Source organism: Zingiber officinale, chromosome 6B, assembly GCF_018446385.1.
Source record: "Zingiber officinale cultivar Zhangliang chromosome 6B, Zo_v1.1, whole genome shotgun sequence".
Lineage (NCBI taxonomy): Eukaryota > Viridiplantae > Streptophyta > Magnoliopsida > Zingiberales > Zingiberaceae > Zingiber > Zingiber officinale.
In genome coordinates this window covers 132,818,337-132,841,335 of record NC_055996.1, presented here as the reverse complement: position 1 = coordinate 132,841,335, position 22,999 = coordinate 132,818,337, and the positions used below count along the sequence as shown (strand labels likewise).

The 22,999-nt window shown below is 43.6% G+C and overlaps 2 protein-coding genes across 4 annotated transcripts; one reads left to right on the top strand and one right to left on the bottom strand.

The window, feature by feature from the left end:
* Positions 1–451: 451 nt before the first annotated feature.
* Positions 452–8,500, bottom strand: LOC121989597 (nuclear pore complex protein NUP1-like). 3 transcript variants are annotated; one of them, XM_042543731.1, is made up of 11 exons: positions 8,109–8,500; positions 6,834–6,886; positions 5,622–5,740; positions 5,016–5,166; positions 4,379–4,675; positions 4,196–4,279; positions 3,651–4,047; positions 3,412–3,578; positions 3,032–3,297; positions 2,027–2,376; positions 452–1,924 (listed from the first exon to the last, which is right to left on the bottom strand). In XM_042543731.1, the coding sequence occupies exons 1-11, from the start codon at positions 8,344–8,346 to the stop codon at positions 648–650; spliced, it is 3,399 nt and encodes a 1,132-aa protein (XP_042399665.1). In that variant the 5' UTR covers positions 8,347–8,500; the 3' UTR covers positions 452–647. The 3 variants fall into 3 exon arrangements, with proteins under 3 accessions (XP_042399665.1, XP_042399666.1, XP_042399664.1); XM_042543732.1 differs by having other exon boundaries at positions 452–1,921; XM_042543730.1 differs by having other exon boundaries at positions 452–2,376; positions 8,109–8,499.
* Positions 8,501–8,943: 443 nt separating this feature from the next.
* On the top strand, positions 8,944–12,218 carry LOC121989596 (FRIGIDA-like protein 4a). The gene is made up of 3 exons (XM_042543729.1): positions 8,944–9,937; positions 10,993–11,165; positions 11,386–12,218. The coding sequence occupies exons 1-3, from the start codon at positions 9,061–9,063 to the stop codon at positions 11,926–11,928; spliced, it is 1,593 nt and encodes a 530-aa protein (XP_042399663.1). The 5' UTR covers positions 8,944–9,060; the 3' UTR covers positions 11,929–12,218.
* Positions 12,219–22,999: the final 10,781 nt, after the last annotated feature.

Below are 22,999 nucleotides of genomic sequence, written 5' to 3'. Positions count from 1 at the left end.
AATTTGGTACAGACAACGAATTTATGTCGATGTGGGACTTGGAGGGAATGGTATGAAGTGAACTTGAAAGGTGAGGAGAAAAATGGTATGAAGTGAACTTACAGAGTTACAGAGTTTAATGCTTTTGAGGGATTGGAGCTCTTACGTTGAGGTGAACTTAGAGCTACGAAGAACGATGACATAAAGCAAGTTCAGAAAGCTCCAACACATTTGAGTTATTGAAAGCAGGATGAAGTGGACTCTAAATGAGAGGTGTATCAATGAAGCTGGAGATTTGGAGGCCTTTATACAATATTAGCAAGGATGACGTGCTTAGTTAGGTAGAGACATACTAGCCATTGACTTGATTTGAAGCCTATGATCGATCAGTTGTGATCCCGATCGCAGATGCCTTTGTATAAGAAGGCACAGGTGTAAACTCTGCTATGACATATCACTACAAGGTTCGGCATGAAAAATTATATGTATTTGCACATAATAAATATAAATCATCAATACACAAATATTATGCCTTCTGACACAGGTGGACCAAAATTGGCCGTACATAATAAGGAATTAAAGCTCCACGACCACTTCACCATGATTTAACTTCCAGCAACAACACTTTGATCACGCAAGCAAGAAATGTTCTTGCGTCGCAACTGTGTTTATTTTTTCCTCTTGTCTCTTCTAATCTTAATTATTCTACGACCGGATTTGTCACCGTTGCCGCCACCACTGCTACCCATAGCAAAGGTGCCTCCTTGGGGAATTTGAGCACTGCCAGCCACTTGCGATTGTGGTTGAATGGAAGGAAGAAAAGAATTCTGTTGAGTAGAATGGACTGCCGGAGCGCTGAAAACTGTTGCAGCAGATGAAGTGCCAGATTGGCTGAACTGCTGAACCATACTGCCTGTTGACTGCTTAGCACCTACGGTCTGGCTTTGCTTGATACTCAACTGATCATCTCTGGTCGTCCTGAAACTGAAACCAACTGCTGGACGTCCAGATGCAAATGAAGTACCAGCAGGACTAGCAGAAAATGCTGGATTGGATGACGATTTAAATACAAAAGGTGCATCGATTGTTGATTGTACGGAAGTAGAACCAAAGCCACCAGAAGATGCACTTGAAACAAGGAATGTCGGTGGTAAGGAATTAGAACCAAACAAACCAGGGGTTGCTGCTAAGGGAAGGGTTGTAGCAGCAGCAGCAGCACTGATACTGGAAGAACCAGCACCTGTTGAAAAAGATGAAAACAGCTTGGAATGTGTATCTGTTGCTCCAAATGGTGAGCTGCCTAAACTTGATGAGGAAGCAACGTTCGTTCCAAAAGTTGAATTGGAAATAGACGACGACGGAAATTGACTCATTGAGCAGTTAGAAATATGTGGGATTCCACTCTGAATTTGAGTTGACTGCATGCCAAATCCAGTAAAATTAACGCTTGGAGAGGTTTTGGCGTCTGTTAAAGATGAGCCTAGATTATTAAGTCCTGAACCCAGTTTAGAGAAGCTATTGGTTGAGGAAACAGCATGAGGAAACAGACTTGACGCAGCAGAACTACTTGCAAAGCTCGGGACACCAAATGTCGGCAGAATAGAACCATCATTAGCTCTGTTACCAAAAGTTCCGGCAAATCCAGTAATATTATTGCCAGGAGAGGTTTTGGTGCTACTGCCCAGATTTATTGAGGCAGAATTATTAAACTTTGTTGAACCAAAACCAAATTTTGTGTTATTTGCATCAGGTAAAATTGGCTCAATGGCAGCTTGTTTATTGCCGGAACTTGGAAAGAAACTCAATGCAGCAGCTGCTGAGCTGCTCCCAGAGCTGGAAACTATTGGTGGTGCCAACACAAAACTATTGTTTGCTCTATTCTCAGAAGTTGACTGGAATTGACTTGCTGAAACATCAGAAGTTTGTTGAGTTGCCAAAGTTCCTACTAATCCAGTAACAGCAACAGTGGATGAAGTTTCAGTGCTTTTGTCCAGAGAGGATAAATTATTAGATCTCAACGAATTGAAACTAAAGTTGTTGCTTGCACCTGACAACATTTTTGCTGGAAGAGCAGATTGGCTTCTGCCACTCTCTGGTAACAGACTTGATGGAGCAGAACCAACTTCAGAGCTAGAAACTGTGGGTGCTGCCCAATCCATGTCACTGCTAGGACTTGCGAACCGCGACACTGCCACTGGTGCAACGGAATTACTTCCAAATTTAAAAGCTGTGTCTTGACTTGCACTATTCAAGATGAAAGGCGATGCATCACTAGGCTTTCCTTCCAAATTCCCAGAACTAATTTGAGGTGCCAGAGTGGAAGAAACTATTGAGGCTGTAGGCTCAAAATGGAGTGCAGGAACAGAATCAGCGCATGAAGATGAAACTTGATTTAACCTGGTAATACAGAAAGTAATGTCATTAATCATTGCTGAAACTAATGATTGAAGAAGAAAAAAGGAAGACAAGTTTATGGGAACAAAGGAAAATTAAACATCAAATCTTCTTTAAAGGAAATTGGATGAACACTAATGTTTTTCATTATTTTCAACCACCAAAAGCATTGGTGCCTTAGTTTTCAACCACAAATTGGATGAAAACTATTCTATAAACTCAACTCTAACCAAACTAAGAAAAAAAACACTAATTTGAAATCAAAATAATCTCATTAAATTACCACCAGATTAACAAAAACCCCTACCAAACTAAAAGATACCAATCTTATTAACACCAAAATAAATAATTATCAAAAATGAGTTGTAATTCAAAATTTGAAATTCAGATTGTTTCTTTAATTGCATTGATCATATTAGTTATCTCACTATCAATGAACAATATAAGATAACTTATACATGTCTCAAAAAGCTGCATTCCCATTTTGCAACCTGCGCTAAGGATTTATTCAAGTTACCTATCGCGTCCATACTTTTTTTCCTTACAAAAACAAATAGAAGACTGAAAGAAATGGCTTTAAGGATAAATCCTTGATATGACCCACAGTAGATACCAATACTGGTAATAATAAAACCAATCAGTAGACATAACTGCATACCTTGTACAATTTTCTAGGGTAGAAACGGCATGAGAACTGTCTCGATTTGTGTCTGACTGTGTTGTGCTGGCTTCCATGGAACCGGATATAACCAAAGGAGTAGTACTTTGTACTTTTTGTACCATAGACTTCTCAAGAAATGGTCCTGGCAGAGTAGGTGTCGGAGGTAATTCAGAAGTAAATGAAACATTTATGGAAGGAAAAGAAAAATCCTTGCTATATTTGGATATTGTTGAAGATCCCTCGATATTATTTACTACTGTATCCTGAACAAAATGTGATGAAAACCCCTTCAATATAGGATAGGCATATTAATTAATTATAGAGATGAAATCAGGGTCACAACATGTTCAGCCATGACACAGGGAGAGCTTTTGTACCTTAAATTCTCCAATCTGAAAAGCTGGTTTCTGATTCCCAGAAACAGCAATGTAATCTGAGACTCCAGCATCCACAACATTATTATCATGCATGGAAGCAGTCGATGGACCATTCTCCTGAAGCATATCAAGCCTTCCTTGTTTATCACATAAAGCATCACCAGTACCTGCAATTGAACAAGCAAGATTACTATTTGTACTATTTTTATGCTCTATGGTTAAACTTATGAGAGCCTCACCTTTTGGATGTGTATGTATCCCATATGAAGGTGATTCTTCAACAGGATTATCCTTTAGCTTCATTGATTTTCTCTTCGGGGAAGGCAATAATTTATCAAGGCCTTGCAATATTTTGTTTTCCATCTCTCTTGACTGAACTGAACCAGAAGCAACAGCCTTGTTGAGAATTTTGTTGCCCTCAGTTTCTTCCCGTGCATCCAAATTATGAGGACATTGATTTTGTGATGGATCTTGAAAACCCTTCTTGACAGTCAAACTACAAGGCTCACTGTTTCCAGGTAAAACTGAATGCATTATTCTATTCGATGAATTGATGCCCAATTTTTGACGGACCCTCCGTATAGGACAAGTAGATCGAAAATCACTGTACAATGTTGAACTGCTTCGTTTCAATACCTATAAATAATGAGATAATTTGAAATTTGGAATGATCAGACACTATATCCCAAATATTTAATGTTGCAACAAACAATTTAGAAATTAGATGTTCCATAAAACAACCTAAAACTTTCTAAAAGGTTGACAAAAAAGGTCAATAATTCACCTGCCCCCCTGCATGCTCATTGCATGGTGTCTTTACAGAAAAGGTTCCAGCATAGTCATCTTTCAAAGATTCCTCGACCTTTGACTGAAAAAGGCATTGTTAAGGGGCAGTTTTCATAATAAAGACAAACTGAAGATTTATATGCAGCCACATTATGTAATGCATCATGGTAACAGCACTAACCTTAGCATACAGAGAGCCTTCCATTTTATACGTTCCAGATCTTCCAAGAGACCTTGGAGTTAAATAACTACTTTCAGGAATCATGGCAGGCAATTGAGCTAGAGATCTTGGAATTTTAAGATCTAACTTTTTTGCACCATAATGTGAATTAGCTTGCACTTTTTTATTCTTATGAAAGAGATGACTTTGCCAATTTTGAGACAAAGGGGAATCATTGGAAACCCTGGCACTTGAAACCTTGGCACGCATATATTCTTTAGCAAGTTCCACTGGTGTGACAGCATGACCATCAGTAACCTATAAAATTCAAGAAGTGTTAGGAAAATTTAGGTTATCATAAAAGTTAGAAGCAGATTAGATCTCATGAAGAAACTATTAGATAACTCCTGAGGATGATAACCGAGTGTGATGAGCTGAAATATTATGTGTATATTGGAACTAAACACAACCAACTCAAAATGGTTGGCATTCAAGTCCGGAAACTGTAGCCATAGGAACTAAGATTTTGGAACTTTGTATTCCCACAAGAGATTAAACACTATGTGAGCTAGATAAAAACAAAAGGTATTACAGGATTGCAATGTTCTAATTAAGAATATTAATTTTCTCAAAGAGCTAAAACATCTCAAGATCTTACATGATCTTCACATAAGCTGAAGTTGTCTGTTCTTGTTGCTGGCTGGGGAACAATAACATCATCTATCTTTTCACCATTTGCACCAGAATTGGTTGTATCCAAATCAGTAGTTCTTGACCTCAGTACATCAATCAGATGCTCATATTGAGCTCTGTCAGGAATATAAGGATTCTTAGGATTTGAACGTAGTCATTACTAAATAACACATAAAAATTAAACAAAAACTTCAGATGCATGTGATCAAATTATTAATTTCAGAATGGTATTAAAATGCAATTATTAACACTAAAAGCTGCTTAAAATAACACAAAAATCTAAGATAAAGCCTTGTGTGCATGCGATAAATTCAATTCATTAACTTAATGAGCAAAACAAAATAAAATTAAACAATGATCTAGTGCCAATATGACAACTAATAATCAACTTCCTTTCTAGCTCTTTGGGAAGATTCTCATATTTCTAACATGAGAAGAATGTAAAATCTGCTGTGGCAGAAGTTAGACACCCAAGAAACTCATCATTGTTAGTAGCTGCAGGAAATTGAGGTGATACTGATGATGACCATACACATCTCATATCCAACATCCGCATGGGTTAGTTACTTACTTTGTGAAACTTTTCTCCTTAATAAGTTGTCCAAATTCCAACACTACGTTATCCTCAAGATTATTTGCTGCAACATTTTTGTTTTCAGCTTCATTCTCTGGTTGTTCAATCGGCAAATCCTGCATGGCAAATGACAACAGTAAATCAATTGCTAGATGGAGCAAAAGATGCCATGATTCAAAGAAAGCAATGGAAAATGAATATTAATAAATAAGGACCTTGGACTGTGTTACTAAATCATCTAGTTGCAAAATCATATTTCGGTTTCTATCAATATAGAGTGGGTGATCCTATGTAGTTTTCTATCTCTGCCTCATCATCCTTTAAATTGGCTCGTGGGGAATGCCAAATTCACTGCTTCAACTGACAGAGACAATCTTTTGATTTGGAGAATTATAGCATCATACACAAATGCCCATCAGTCTGCCCTCAACACTTGGTAGGAGTCTAAGTGATGACTGTTAACAGTTATTGATAACAAGATCTTATTTAGTGGAAAATTTTAATTGTATGCAGTCTGTTGATTAGAACACAAGCATGTTAAACAATCATATTAGTCAAGTTAATTATAGGCTCATAGCAATAAAATTACACACATTTATTTTCAATAACAATGCCAGTAAAGATGTCAAGTTAGACATTATTACTAACTTTTGTTCTTTGAGATAGGCTCACAGTAAACACAATCCTAGGATTAAGATGCCATCGTACGGCTTAGATTCACCAATGAAAGGGTTTGGAACAAATGAGCTTTCATAAGCCATCCCTTGCACACCATCCCTTGTTTTGCCATCTTTTCACCACTAACATTGAATTGTAAGTGTCCAAGCTCAATGGCCCATCATATGTAGGAACACGAAAATAGAAAATGCATGCATACAGGACCAGGTAAGTTAAGGACAGAGGCCTTTGCATGAGCAAATCTTGAAATGGTGCTTTTGCAAATGTGGCATTGATTAACAGGCATATAGTTTGGTACTCTCCATGATCAACTCACTGTTGTCTTGTTTTCATAAACTACTTCCTTAATAATAGTAATAAACTTCAAAAAATCTAGAGTATTTTATGTGAAATAAATGTTGGTGATAGAAAACACATGATTTTCACCAGCTCAATAAATTTCATATGGAGAAAGAGGGAAAAATTATCATTGATGCCATGCAAAATGTTGAATATAATTGATGCAATTAAAAATAGGTTTCAGTTACTCACAGGGGATACTGCTGTTACAACTTCTTGTGCAGATTGAAACTGAGATACTTCACCTGCGTATAAAAATTTCCAAGCCACATATGAACATTAGCTCAAATATTCAAAAATGTAATACAAATAACCGCAAGTAAGGAAAGACATTCTCAATTTCGACCAAAAGATAGTCTTGTTAATTAAACACTCAATAGGGAGCAGTATAAGACATTAGAAAGTAATCACAACAAGTACAAGGGAAGCTATGTTTTTTTTTATAATCATAAACCAACTCTAAATGTGATCTCCGAACTACAAGAGCAACATAAGCTAAGGATATAATTAGTGTAGTTAACTTACAATTGTGCGTCAATTATATTGTCATAAGTGTGTTAACTCAATTAAATTCATCTCAACACGCTTCGATGCGCATTTGTGCCCGTGGTGTTTCAGTCGAGGCTTCATATATATGTGTATTACATATATATCAAGGGAGACATACCATTTCAAACTACACAGTAGAGTATGAGTTTCTAATGCATTATTTCTTTGAGCACACAAGATATCTTAAGATACAAGCTACCTAACAATAAGAAATTCAAACTACCAGTTCAAATTATCACATAAGATCTTAGAATGCGCTTGTCAAGTTACAAAAGAGCAAATAAGATGTGAAGGAGCAGACTTCCATTATCTAGGATCAAAAGTATATATTTCCTACATGAACTAAATGACATACAAAACCTTCTAGTTAGAAAAGAAGATGGCTACAAACTTGTCGATAGATCAACACGATAAAGGACTCTACTTTTGGAAGAAAATCAATGAAACATAGTTATGAGAAACAAAATAATATACAAATAGATACAACATAGCCTTTCAGCAACATCCTGAACCTTGTTAAAGGTAAAAGTTATTGCCAATTGTCCAAAGCACGCAATTGAATGTATCAAGATGAGATCAGAAAAGGTGTGATTTTAAACACCATGATATCTATATAAATGATATCTATATAAATATGGAAAAGTCAGGTAATAAACTCTGCAAATGAAACAGATGTCTTCTTCTGATGAATATATAATCATGCGTCTTTTCCCTTATGAATAAATGTTAACCGGTCATCCATTTCATTTTCATATTGCTGAAACCCTAATAACGATCACTTGGATCAATCAAAAATAATAGTACATGTCATTTAGAATATGAAAGGACATCAAAACATCAAATTAAAGCACAAACCTAAAAAAAATTTAAAAAAAAACGAAAGCGGAAAAACAAAAAGACAAAGTTAGGTCTTCCAACCTGGAGCTTTCTCAGCCGTCGGTGCGGTGAGCTGCTTTCGGAACATGGAGGAGAAGAGTCTGGAGGCGCTGCTAGCGATAAACCGCGATGCAGGATCGACGAGTTTCGACAGCCACCTGCCTCTGCTGATGGTGCGTGCGGCAGTTGCAGGACGATCGTAGGGCGTCGCGGCGACTCTTCGGTGCGGCTTCCGCCGCAACTTCCCTCCGATCCCACCCAAGTACTCCGAGGCCTCCATGGCGAAAAGCGCAATGGAGCAAAAAGGGAGAGGAAGCGTGCAGGCGAAAAACGGAAATCTCGGTGGGCGATCGCGGTGGGGAGGCAAAGCGAAAGAGCGAGGAAGTAAAATAAAAAGAGGTTTTTTAGGTTTTTAACGGAACCGCCATGGCAATGCGGCGCAACCACGACGAAGCCGTAACGGATCTGGGAGAAATCGCTAATTACCAATAGAAGAAAAAAATTCTAAAAATATTATCATTCCAATTGAAATTTATATATATTCTAAATATTTATTTATTAATTAATTTTGGCGGTATTAGGGGGAAAAAAACGTTTACGGGCGGACGGATTCTGTTAGGACGGTTTTGAAATAGAAGGGATCCGAATCCGATTTGCGTAATTACACATTTATCCTTATCATGATCTGTGTCGTCTGATTCGCCGGTGAACGCACCGCAGCCATCGCCCTATCAACATTATTTTATTGAGTCTCATCAGGCTTTAACCTACTCCGCTTTACCCTTTATAGTCGACAAACTACGTGTCGATTTACCATAGGTCGATACGTCTGCCGTACTCCCTCCCTGCCTTACGTCTCCCTCCTTTTAATTTTCTTTGATTTCCCTCCTTCTCTCGCGCTTTCCGGTCTAGGGTTTAGGTTGGATTCCTCAGCTGTTCTTCCACGACGGCGAGTGTAGAGATCGAGGTGCAGGAGCTATTGGGAGGACCGGAGATGGGATCGGAGGTGGCCTCCGTCGTCCCGAGCTCGGTGGTCCAGGAGAGCCTCAAGCAGTTAGAGAGGCAGCAGGAGCTCATCAGCTGCTGCACAGTGCTGTGGAAGGAGCTATCAGACCACTTCTCCGTCCTCGAACGAGGTCTTGAGAGCAGGTCCGAGGCCCTCCGATCCAAGCGTCAGTCCCTAGATGCCTCCACCCAGTGCGCCCTCGACTCCCTCCGCCACCGTGAGTTGTCCATCGACGGCGCCGTCGACCTCGCACTAGCCAAGCTCGAAGAGCGCCGCGCTGCCGCTGCTGAGGCCCTTGCGGCTGCTGCTGCGGAGGTCGAGGAGCTTGATATCGCTGGAAAGTTGCGGTCTTTGTGCACAAAGATGGATTTCGCTGGTTTCTTCGATTTCGTGGTTGCCAAAAGGAAGGAGCTGGAGATTCTTCGAACGGAGCTTCCTGTGGCCCTCTCTGATTGCATTGATCCTGCCAAATTTGTGTTGGACGCGATCTCTGTGGTCTTCCCGCTGGATAAGAGGACCGTGAAATCACCTAATGATCTTGGTTGGGCATGCGTGATGATTTTTGAGTCTCTGTTGCTGGTGTTGGCTGATCCAGAGCTGGGATCGACCAGGCCATTGGTGACTCGGTGCGCAAGGAAACGGGCTGAAGAGATGGCAAAGGAATGGAAGGAGGGGCTGGAGCATCGTGGAGGATTTGAGAATGTTAAGCCACCTGATGCACACACATTTCTCCAGCATGTGGTGACTTTTGGAATTGTAGATACGAATGACAAGAACCTATACAGGAGACTTGTGATCAGCTTTGCCTGGAGGAGGCAAATGCCCAAGCTTGCTATTTCCCTAGGACTCGAGGATAGTATGGAAGGTGCATCCTTTTATCTTTCTTATTTAGTTGTTGACTTGTACGATGAGATTTAATAATTATGATTATAGTGATCCAATATGTAATTTGTCAAGTATGGGGCATATCAGATGTAAAGTCGGAAGCTAACAATGTTCTCTCCAGCTTTTCCGTAGCTTTCTTTATTGCAGCTTCATTTGCAGACGTATAGAAAGGCAGGATCTTGTGGTCAACTCATCTTGGTTTCCCTTTTGCACATCATAATAAATATCAGTATCGATAAGATGCAAGTTCTAGAAACTCATGCTTTATAGACATTGCTTGCAACATTTTCTTCAACAAGAAACTGTTTGTGGCAATTGTTTTTGAACATCATCATTTTTTTTAGCATCATCCGTCTGCTGCTTTGCTGCAATGAGATGCTTGAAAAACAAGTATATTTAATGGAATGGGATTTAGAGGATATTTCAACCTGCTTGTTGTAAGAAGATATATAAATATTTTAAGTTTTGTGATTCTGTAGTTCGTCTTGATTCATTATTAATAAATAAAACATGTAATACTTATATAACTTGGTTTAAGTTGATACAGAAGGCTGGATATTTATGGCTAACAGAACAGTGAATGTGTTATCTTGCCTTTCTGTTGGTTCTGATAATGTGAAATTCTTTGTTTTATCATTTTGATTTATAGTTGTTTCATTTAAATGCATGTTTGTCTTCTCTTAGGTGTTATGATGGAGTGTTTGTGTTTGAACCCTTATTGATTGAAATCTTAGGCTTCCTTTCTCTGTTTGCTTGCAAACTTTTTGAAGGTGGTCCTGAGTGCTTGTGATGGAAATTGACATCTGTGTTGTCTTCTTGTATAATATTTTTGTTCTTTTGCTTAAGTTTAGATTTTGCAATTGTGTTGGATCTTGAAACAGTATACTCCAAATCACATATGAATATCCTGCTCTGGCTAGGGTAAATACTAAAATTCTACGTTTAACTGTGATGGATATCCTGCTGTGGTTCGTCAGATTCAAGGTTATTTTGTCTTCCAAATGCTTGACCTGAAAAACTCTTTTTGATATACAGATATTATAGAAGAATTAATTGACAAGGGGCATCAACTAGATGCTATAAACTTTGCCTATGAGGCTAGCCTCCAAGACAAGTTTCCTCCTATTTCCCTGATACAATCCTTCCTCAAAGATTTGAAGAAGTCAACTTCAACATCAGAGGACTCTAACAACAGCGGGCAAGCTGTGGTATGGGTTAATTCTATAGTTATTTTTTTTGGTTGAAGTTTAGTATCTATAATCAATCAGTAGATTTCTAGTCCCAAGTAATCAAAGTAGATTTGGATAATTATGTTGAATTACAATGTTTTTTCATGTAATTGCGTGAAGAATCTCTACATCACTTGTAGCTTGTCTAATTTAATGAATTTACTTAGAGGATAGTGGTGCTTATTCTGTTCTTCTGCAGAATAGCACTAGCAGGAAAGACCAGTCAGCTATTCGGGCTGCTATCAAATGCATTCAAGATCACAAGCTTGAATCTGAGTTTCCACTAGAGAGCCTTCAGAAGCAACTCGAAACATTGGAGAAGGTGAAGGTGGAGAAGAAAAAGCCTGCTGTTTCTAGCCCTTGTTCCAGCACTGGTCCCGCTAACAAGCGAACACGGGCCAACCATGGCGGACCAATGCCCCCTGCCAAGGCTGGTCGCACGACGATCAATGCCTGTGTTTCGTCTTTCCCAACCACTCCAGCCTATGTGCGATCGCCCTCTGCTCACACAACATACTCTGCTCCACCTGCTTATCCTCACACTGTCTATGGCAGCAGGAGTCCACCAGCCATCAGGGAGCCATACGGATACCCAGTTGAAGAAGTTGCCCACATTCCACTCGGCGCAACATACCCTTCACCACCAATGAACTACCCAGCCTATGGCGCCTACCACAATTGTGGCATCGGAGGTTACAACAATGGGCTGGCACCAGGCTATCAGCAGGCTTACTTCAGGTAGGAGGAATAGGAATGCGGTTGCATTGTGGCTGATACAATCACTAATAATCCTCAATCATTTGCTTAATGGCATATTTTGTAGTGGCTAACTACAACTGTAGGATCCATCATCCATGTGTGCTTTATTATTTGGTTTGCTTTAGTCAGGTTAAGAGCAGCTATATTTCCCGTGCTGTTTGTAAATCATGTCGGACTAAATCTTAATGTCTAATAACTTCTCTGGACAGTTGTGATAGTGCTACTTACTCTACTAGATGCTTGTTGTTTATAAAATGTTTAGTATCTTTTTCCCATGTTGGCTGTGGCATATTAAATAATGATTGTGTTAAAAAAAACTATAAAAGGTCCAATGAAAATTGAGCAAAAAATCAAATTTTAGAACTCATGAAAAAAATGGTATCTAGAAAAAGAATCAAATCAATTTTATTTCAAAAATCTTCTAAAATCTAGTATTATTGTAGAAGCTAATAGTAGCTTTTATAATATGTAGTAGTCAGGGGCGGCCCTTGTGGGGGGCACCTGCCCAGGGTCTCACTTTGGGTGGGGTCCCATAATTTACTTTAATATATTATAAAAACAATATAGTTTCAATTCCTCGTCGAATTGAAACCCTCTCGCCCTAGCCCTCTCTTTCCTCACCGAAGCGAACTCGCTCTCCCTCTCTAGCTCTCTTGCCCAGTTGCCCTCCCTCTTGGCACCCCCCCCCCTCTCATTGTCATCGTTGTTGAACTCCGAAGTTCCCCGTGACGGCGTGACGACATTGTCCCTCACCATGCTGCCCTCCCTCGAGTTTTTAAGTTAATGCAAGAGGGAGAGTCCAAATGGTCAAATCTATAGTCTTGCCCCGGGCCTAATTTTTCTCAGGACCGCCCCTGGTAGTAGTTACCCATTAGTTTTATAATGTGTACATGTGTAGTTACTAAGAGATTCTACAATGTGTATAAGTTATCCAATAATTATGATAATGTGTTTACGGTGAATTTAGGATATAGAATTTATATCATATAGAAATTATCTTATAGCCACTACAACGTGTAAAAGTTACTTAATTGTTGCTATAACGTGTTTAGTGTGAGTTTATAATTTAGGATATCTGAATACTATTATATCAAAATATTATTTATTAACCTAGTCAAAATTATTTGAACTTTATCAAAATCACTTTAAAATAGTTACGAAAGTTATTATGTAAATATTACTATCCTAAAATCTAAACTCACCCTAAAAAAGTTGTCATCTATTTGGTAGTTTCTACACATTGTAGCACCTACTTGGTAGCTTCTACACGATGTAACCCTAAATTTTAAATCATAAACTCACTTTAAATAAATTATAGTAGTTACTGGGTTACTGATAAATCTAATTTTATCGTGAAATGGGTATCAAATAAAATAACGAACTCTTTTCTAACTAGTGCAGTATAGGGAATGACCCGAATTGTCTCTCAAAGAATTTAGTTGGTGAATTCATATCTTAGGATCGAATTTATTCAGACTAGAGTTGGGGTTTTTGAATGCTAAAGCTAAGAGTAAAGAATGAACATGAATGCAATGGACAAAAATGGAAATTTGCTAACTACAAACATGGTGAAATTAACGTGGATAGATTCAAACTAACTACGATCATAGAAGAATTCATGGCAATGAAAGCACAATAATCAAGTTTGATCTCACCTACATATGGTAAATGAGAATAAGGAAACTAAACTACAATTGCAGACTAAGCACGTAAAATAAAGAAAACAAGCAATTGATCTTTCCATAACTACTACATTGGAATAGCAAAGAAGTAACCATAAACAAACCCTAGCCAAACCTTGTAACACTAAGCAACTAACAATCGGGGTGAACATTAGCTAACCAAAACTGAATTGAATGCAAAAGTCTCTACAAAATCCAACTACAACTAATTGAGAAAAAGATTTGATAACCAAAAACCCTTACAACGCGAACTAGGGCGACCCCAGTTTGAAGTGATCTGGAACGAAGAAGATAACTTAGTGATGATGGTGAAAATAGGAGGCTAATCAGAGGTGATAGCTGGACTTCGATATGTTGATGCTGATCAGGTGAAGCTTGAAAGTGGATGATGATCGGATCTTTCAGTGCTAAGATGAAGGAAGTCGCTGATGAGGAGATGCATCAATGGGTAGAGATGGCGATAGCGTTGGCGATGAAGATGAAGGAGCAGGTAGGAAATCCCCTTACCTTAATGAGAAGTGGATGGCAGGAGGAAGAAGAGATGGTTGGATTGAGAAAGGGAACCCTTGACCTTACCTCATGAAATGGAAGGACATCAAGTGGATCGAATAAGGAAGATGGTGGCCGGAGCTTCTGATGGAGATGAGGATGGACGAGGAAGGAAACCCTTGACCTCATTGGAGCTCCGATGGCCGACGATGGATCAGGAGGAAGAAGATTGCTCCTCGTCCATTTTGCATGATCGCGCCCCTTAGCAATTTTACGACCCCCAGAATGAATTCGTAGCATCCAATTTTTGAACGGACGAATGAGAAGTTTCAAATATGATTTAACAGCTAGATCAATTTAGATAAATCAAAAACTCTAAATCTTAATCAATGGCTAGGATCGGCTCTCCCTTGACTTGGATGGACCATATTTTCAACAGATGACTCAAATCTCTCATGATCTTGGATTGACAGTCTATATTGCTTCAAAACTTAATCTCTTCAATCAACTTTAGATTTGAGCTCAAATTTAATCTGATCTAATCAAGTTCTTCACCCCTTTTGATCGTTAAAAAATCACATTCAAATGTTAGTCATAATTCCACAAATAAGATATAATTTGTATTAAAATTTAAAAATTAATACAACTCTTAACATATGATATAAATACGGATCTAAACATATAATCAACTCAAAGATTTAAGTATAGAATCATAAATAATATGACAAAATGATTATTATCAGTTACCTTTAATAATATTGGATTTAAAGATATTTTCAAGATAAAATATAACTGCTCAATAACTTCACTACTGTTACTTTAAATTATAAATTATAAATTCGTTCTAAATACACTATAATAATTACTGGATTACCTTCAATTTAGTCTGCAGCTTTTACAATAGTAGAACATTATAATAATTACTGGATTACCTTCAATTTAGTCTGCAGCTTTTACAATAATGCGAGATTCAGAGGTATTTCTAGATAAAAATGATGAAAGGGAGGCTATATATATATTTTGATCCTGTCCGAGCGCTGAGTCGACGGACGCTGGGGACGTGGCATTCTCCGCTGTCTTCGACTGGTGATGTGGATCTCCGGCGGACCTGCAAAGAAGCCGAGCTGGGAGGGGTTTTCCGGCGACGACCCTCCGACGCTCAAGTCAAGCAGCGAAGAGGAGAAACGAAGTAACACTATTGTGGTTACAGTAATCAAGATTGCATACCTTCGTCGAAGCTTGAGGGTCCTTATATAGGACCCCGGGGAGGTGCGGACACGCTTCTCGATGCGTGTACGCTTCCCCAAACATACCTCAGTAGGGTTGTATCAGAAAAACATGCCTGACATCATTCCGCAATCGTCCGAGCATATCCCGGATGTGACGGTGGAAACTTCCACCGTACGATACTCTGTCCTCTTCGACCGCCGACCGTGCTGTTTGTCGGCGGCAGGTGTCTCGAGGATGAAGTTACCAGCTGTCCTTTTTATCTCCTAGCGCTCTTGTCCGCTCGGCGCTCATGGCCTCCGGGAATGCACATACCTCAGCCCTGGCAGGGAAGTCCTGCTCGTATGCTCGGATGGAATTGTGCCTTATTGTTATGCGGCTCGGCTGAGCGGCCTATCCGCCCGGCCATAAACTCTTTTACCTTGAGCATCGGAAACCCGACCCCTGGTCGGGCTGTCTTTCGTCCGGTCCGGGGGACCCTTGACCGGATGTCCGGTCAGGCGGATGCTTAGTTGGCCCGCCAGTCCGCTCGGCATGACATCTGTCCGCTCTGCCTGACCCTGGGGTTGACCTCCCGCCAATGAGGGTTCCCCGTCCTTACCACAGGAACACATGCCTCCCCCTCGAGTCTAGTCGAAGGAGGCGCTAAGTCCGACTGACTGGACTGCGTCTGGTTGGTGTGACCGGCCGACCAGGGACTATGCAGGTAGGTAACGCCGCTCGGCGCGCCCCCGGTTGGTACTTGGATGGTTTTGTTTGCCTGTCGTTGTCCTGCCGTTCCAGCATCGGTCACGCTGATTATCCCTAGAAAACTCCTCGGCATTTGTGTAAATCACCGTCATTAATGCTGAGCACGCGACCACGCTCGCATGATGGCACTCATTAAATGCGACCTGTGAGCAAGCGCCACGTGGTAGTGCATTCGTCACCTTTCACTCGAGCCGTCAGGTCTGATGTGACCTTCGGCTTTTTCGAATTTGACGGTCAGATCCCCTCCTTGGATCCCGTAACCTAGATCGGACGGCGCCGGTTGATCGCGCGCAATGTTTATAAACATCTTTCCTCTTCGACCGCTTCACGATATCGCATGCGCATCCGAAAGCTTCTCCTTCTTCTCGTCCAACGCTCCGGCGAACTCGCTGCTTCGCTCTCTGGTGATCCATCACCGCCTCCTTCGGTCCTATCCTTTGTAAGGCCCTTTCGCCCTTTTCCTTTCAGTTCCTTCGTGCTTTTCTTTGTGCTTCTCGTTGTTTTCGTGCTCGTTTGGCCACTGTTCCGACCATCTTGCTTGTCAAACTTTGGTTTCCTCTGTATCGTTCTTTGTCTTAGATAATGGTCAGTTCTTCTCGTCCCTTCGACCTCGCCCCTGACCTCTGGTATACCACCACCGAAAGCCGATTCGATGAGAGGGATGCGCTGAGCCTTACCCGAACCTTTGAACTTCCCTCTGACCACGAACTGATATTAGCCACATCTTCCGATCGGCCACACGACCCTCCGACCGGCACTGTTTGTTTTTTCAGAGACCAATTCGTGGCTGGTCTGCGCTTCCCAATTCATCGGTTCGTCCTTGAGGTATGTAACTATTTCCGCCTCCCGCTCGGCCAACTTGTCCCCAACTCTTTTAGGTTGCTATGCGGCGTAGTGGTCCTTTTCAAGCTGCACGGCATTCCCTTAGTCCCCAGAGTTTTCTATTATTTTTATTATCCCAAACAGTCCGAGTGGGGTACTTTTCTCTTCCAATCGCGGATCGGTCTTGTCTTTTTCGACAAGATGCCGACCTCGAACAAGCATTGGAAGGAAAATTATTTTTACCTTCGCTTTCTCGAACGACCATCCTTTCGCACCAAATGACAGACCACTGTGCCGAGCCCGCCGGACCTTGGTAAATACAAGAGTCAGCCGGATTATCTTTATGCAGCCAATCTATTAGCCGACCAGAGGTTCAGTATCAATAAGCTACTTCATGAGGGGGTACTATATATATTCGGACTGAGCCCGATCAGAACGAAGCTCCCGAGCAGCATGGGTAAGCATTTTCCTTGTCCCCCTTCCTTTTGGTCTAACTGATTTATTCTTCTTTTATGCAACTGACATCATGTGGCACGCCAAGGTTGTCGATCGACTAAAGTTAAAAGCTGCCGAGGTGGAGGTGGCAGCCGCGAAGGAGATGGTCGACCTGGGTATTGAACCGGTCGGCTCACACGAAGGGAAAAGTGCAGAAGCTTCACTTGCGGTTGGAGAGTCAGCCGCTCGAACTATTACAACTGCACCGGTCCGTGATGCTATCTCATCCTCCGGACAACCGGTCTCGGAGGAAGCGGGGCACTCGACCGAGAACTCCCCACTGATAATACGCAAACGGTGTCGGACGGACCTCCACACCCAGTCAGCCACATCTGTGGAGCCAGTGACTGAGTCGACTGATGCCCCTGCTGTAGCAATCGCCCCGGCCCCTGCTCCGGTCGAGGCCCTTTCTTCGGACCGAACTCCTTCATAGCTCGACCTGTCGATGGCTTCCCTTGGAGCGCCGCTTGTAAGTTCCCAACCACAAGCTCCCGTTCGGCTCAGGTGGTCTGGTATAGTATCTGCCCCGCTCGGTGAGTCATCCAGGCGCGCAACCTCGGCTCAATCTGATCCGAGCGGTCGTCGAGTGGTTAAGGCCATCCTCCACCAAGAGCCGATTCGATGAGAGGGATGCGCTGAGCCTTACCCGAACCTTTGAACTTCCCTCTGACCACGAACTGATATTAGCCAGATCTTCCGATCGTCCACACGACCCTCCGACCGGCACTGTTTGTTTTTTCCGAGACCAATTCGTGGCCGGTCTGCGCTTCCCAATTCATCGGTTCGTCCTTGAGGTGTGTAACTATTTCCTCCTCCCGCTCGGCCAACTTGTCCCCAACTCTTTTAGGTTGCTGTGCGGCGTAGTGGTCCTTTTCAAGCTGCACGACATTCCCTTAGTCCCAAGAGTTTTCTATTATTTTTATTATCCCAAATAGTCCGAGTGGGGTACTTTTTCCTTCCAATCGCGGATCGGTCTTGTCTTTTTCGACAAGATGCCGACCTCGAACAAGCATTGGAAGGAAAATTATTTTTACCTTCGCTTTCCCGAACGGCTATCCTTTCGCACCAAATGACAGACCATTGTGCCGAGCCCGCCGGACCTTGGTAAATATAAGAGCCAGTCGGATTATCTTCATGCAGCCAATCTATTAGCCGGCCAGAGGTTCAGTATCAATAAGCTACTTCATGAGGGGTACTATATATATTCGGACTGAGCCCGATCAGAACGAAGCTTCCGAGCAGCATGGGTAAGCATTTTCCTTGTCCCCCTTCCTTTTGGTCTAACTGATTTATTCTTCTTTTATGCAGCTGACATCATGTGGCGCGCCAAGGTTGCCGATCGACTAAAGTTAAAAGCTGCCGAGGTGGAGGCGGCAGCCGCGAAGGAGATGGCCGACCTGGGTATTGAACCGGTCGGCTCACACGAAGGGAAAAGTGCAGAAGCTTCACTTACGGTTGGAGAGTCAGCCGCTCGGACTTCTACAACTGCACCGGTCGGTGATGCTATCTCATTCGCCGGGCAACCGGTCTAGGAGGAAGCGGGGTACTCGACCGAGGACTCCCTACTGATAATATGCAAACGGCGCCGGACGGACCTCCACACCCAGTCAGCCACATCTGTGGAGCCAGTGACTGAGTCGACCGATGCCCCTGCTGTAGCAATCGCCTCGGCCTATGCTCCGGTTGAGGCCCTTTCTTCGGACCGAACTCCTTCACAGCTCGACCTGCCGATGGCTTCCCTTGGAGCGCCGCCTGTAAGTTTCCAACCACAAGCTCCCGTTCGGCTCAGGTGGTCTGGTATAGTATCTGTCCCGCTCGGTGAGTCATCCGGGCGCGCAACTTCGGCTCAATCTGATCTGAGCGGTCGTCGAGTGGTTAAGGCCATCCTCCACCGAGAGCCGATTCGATGAGAGGGATGCGCTGAGCCTTACCCGGACCTTTGAACTTCCCTCTGACCACGAACTGATATTAGCCAGATCTTCCGATCGTCCACACGACCCTCCGACCGGCACTGTTTGTTTTTTCCGAGACCAATTCGTGGCCGGTCTGCGCTTCCCAATTTCGAGACCAATTCGCCCACTGTTTGTCTTGGAGATGAATCTTGACAATGTCGCTATCCGGCCGGTGAGGCGTTACACTTCCCTCAGATTCCTGGGGGGCGACATGTCTTGTAGAGCTTTCACCTTGTCCGGGTTCGCCTCTATGCCCCGTCACAATATATCCCAAGAAGCGCCCGCCTTTTGCTCCGAACAGACATTTTTGGGGGTTCAGTTTGACTCCATACCTCTCAGTGTTCGGAAGGTTTCCTCTATGTCTATGAAAAGGTTGGCCGCTCGGAGTGACTTGATTAGTATGTCATCTACGTAGACTTCCAGGTTGCGCCCGATCTGCTCCCCGGAATACTTTGTTCATCAGTCATTGGTAGGTAGACCCAGCATTCTTAAGTCCGAACGACATCACGTTGTAGTAGTAGGTGTCGTCCGCAGTAACGAAGCTCACTTTGTCATGATCCTCCCGAGCGAGTGGCACTTGGTGGTAGCCCTGATATGCATCCAGCATGCATATTAGCTCGCACCCTGAGGTAGAGTCTACCAGCTGATCGATCCAGGGCAGAGGGTAAAAATCCTTCGAGCAGGCCTTGTTTAGATCCCGGAAGTCAATGCAGACTCTCCATTTGTTCTCTGGCTTGGAGACCAGCACCACGTTTGCGAGCCAGCTCGGGAACTGCACCTCTCTTATGTGGCCGACCTCCAAGAGCTTCTCCACCTCCGCTCGGATGATGATATTCTATTCGGCACTAAAGTCCCTCTTCCTTTGCTTTACCGGCCGAGCATCCGGTCAGACGTGAAGCTCATATTGCGCTATGCTCGGCAAGACTCCTGGCAACTCATGGGTCGACCAAGTGAAAACATCGCAGTTTTTTTGGAGGCATCTGATCAGCTTCTCTTTCTGGCTTGCTTCCAGGTCGGACGCTATGAAAGTAGTGGCCTTCGGTCGGGTAGGGTGAATCTGTACCTCCTCCTTTTCTTAATAATCTAGAGAATGTGGCTTTTCGGTTATAGCGTTTACCTCGACTCGTGGCACTTTCCGAGCGGATTTAGCCTCGGCTCGGACCATCTCTACATAGCATCGCCGAGCAGCAAGCTGATCTCCTCGGACCTCCCCAACTTGGTCTTCCACCGGGAATTTGATCTTCTGGCAGAAGGTGGAGACGACCGCTCGGAACTCGTTGAGAGTCGGTCGCCCCAGGATAACATTGTACGTCGAGGGAGCGTCGATCACGATGAAGTTGGCGGTCTGTGTTCTTCTGAGAGGCTCCTCTCCTAGTGAGATAGCCAGCCGAACCTGTTCGACTGGCAAAACTTCGTTACCGGTGAACCCATAGAGGGGGGTGGCCATCGGCAGTAACTCGGCTCGGTCAATTTGCAATTGGTCGAAGGCCTTTCGGAAGATTATGTTGACCGAACTGCCTGTATCAATAAAGATGCGGTGAATAGTATAGTTAGCTATTATCGCTCGGATGATGAGGGCGTCATCATGCGGGACTTCGACTCCCTCGAGGTCCCTTGGCCCAAAGCTGGTCTCGGGCCCGTTCGCCCTCTCCTGACTGCAGCCCACCGCATGGATCGTCAGCTGCCTAGCGTGTGCCTTCCTTGCCCTGTTGGAGTCGCCTCCGGTCGGCCCTCCAACGATGATGTTAATCTCACCCCTCGACGCATTGCCTCTGTTCTCCTCCTCCCGAGCGGATGGTCGGGGTAGTTCATGCGATGCCCGAGGAATGTTCCTGTTCTGCTGGTTATGCTGCCGCTCGGGGGATTTTCTTTCTACACGCCGACCAGTGCTCTAGTGCTGATGTCGCCTGTCCGACAAAGGCGATCGACGGTGATAGCTCCTTGGCATAGGATGAGTGATTGGGGGGGAGGCTCCGACAGTCGCGGGTGTTGTGAGTCGCTGACTGATGGAGTGAACAAAACATGGGAGTCCATACCTTCCCCCTAGGCTTAGGCCGATCGGCCGCTACTTGTTGAACAGCGTGCGGCCTTGCTTGCTGATGAGGACGAGCTATCTCTGCGCGGGGTCCTCTCGGTGGTTGGTAATTGTAAGGCGGCTTCCTCTCGGCGTGAGCTGGTGGCTCGGCTGGTGCTTCTTTTTTTCTCGCCATCTGAGCTTCTTCCACGTTGATGTACTCGTTGGCTTTGTTTAGCATGTGGTCGTAGCTGCAAGGCGGCTTTCGGATAAGCGATCGGAAGAATTCACTGTCCACAAGCCCCTGTGTGAACGCTTTCATCATGGTTTCCGAGGTGACCGTTGAAATGTCCATGGCCACCTGATTGAAACGTTGGATGTAAGTTCGGAGCGACTCCTTCGCGCCTTGCTTGATGGCGAACAGACTGACGTTGGTCTTCTGGTAGCGTTTGCTGCTCGCGAAGTGATGGAGGAATGCCGTGCGGAACTCTTTGAAGCTTGTGATCGATTCGTCCGGCAACCTCCGGAACCATCGTTGCGCCGATCCCGAGAGGGTGGTGAGGAACACCCGACACTTCACACCATCTGTATATTGATGCAATGTAGTTGTGTTGTCGAACTTACCCAGATGGTCGTCCGGGTCGGTGGTCCCGTTGTATTCCCCGATCGCCAGGGGTGCGTAATGCCGTGGTAGTGGGTCGTGCAGGATTGCCTCGGAGAATTGTCTATTGATCCGCTCGGGGGACGCGTCTGTCCGTGGCGCCTTACCCTTCCTTGCATCGCGGAGGGGCGCCTCATCGTACGAAGAGCCCCGGTCGAGGTTGGCCTGCGCGACTTCCGAGGGCGTTTGGAACAAAGCCCGATGGAATGGTATCGGGGCGGGCAGAGCTTCCACCCGAGTGTCGGTCGGGCCCTTGTTCTGGCCCCATATCGAGAGCTGCTCCGACCGGTCTTCTGGTGCCGCCTGACCGCCTGATGCCGACGTTGCCTGTTGCGCTATCCGCTCGGCTTGAGTCTTTTGCTGCTGATCGACTATCTTGACCGCTCGCGCTTGGATGAGCACGTCTAGTTCTTTGGGAGAGAGTGTCACCGTGAGTTGGCGTCCAGCTTCTTCCAACGTCTTTGGTCGGATTCAGGTGCGTTCCCACAGACGGCGCCAATTTGATCCTGTTCGAGCGCCGAGTCGACGGACACTGGGAATGTGGCACTCTTCGCTGCCTGACTTGAGCGTCGAAGGGTCGTCACCAGGAAACCCCTCCCGACTCGGCTTCTTTGCAGGTCCGCCGAAGATCCACATCACCAGCGAAGACAGCGGAGAGTACCACGTCCCCAGCGTCCGTCGACTCAGCGCTCGGACAGGATCATATATAAAAATCATAGGAGTTCAATTTAATATTTCTCTTCGTTCAAGGCGCCATTTTAATTTTTACTCTTGGGAATTTGATTTTGTATTTTTTATTATTTTTTCCCAACACATTATTTAAATTTATTTATTTAATTATTTTTTAAAAATATTAAATAATTATAAATAATAAAATGAATATCAGAGCCATTGTCCTTGTCTGAATGTTCATCCGTTGATTCCGTTCTAAGTAAAAATGACGGGAGAAGATATGCTAGTCA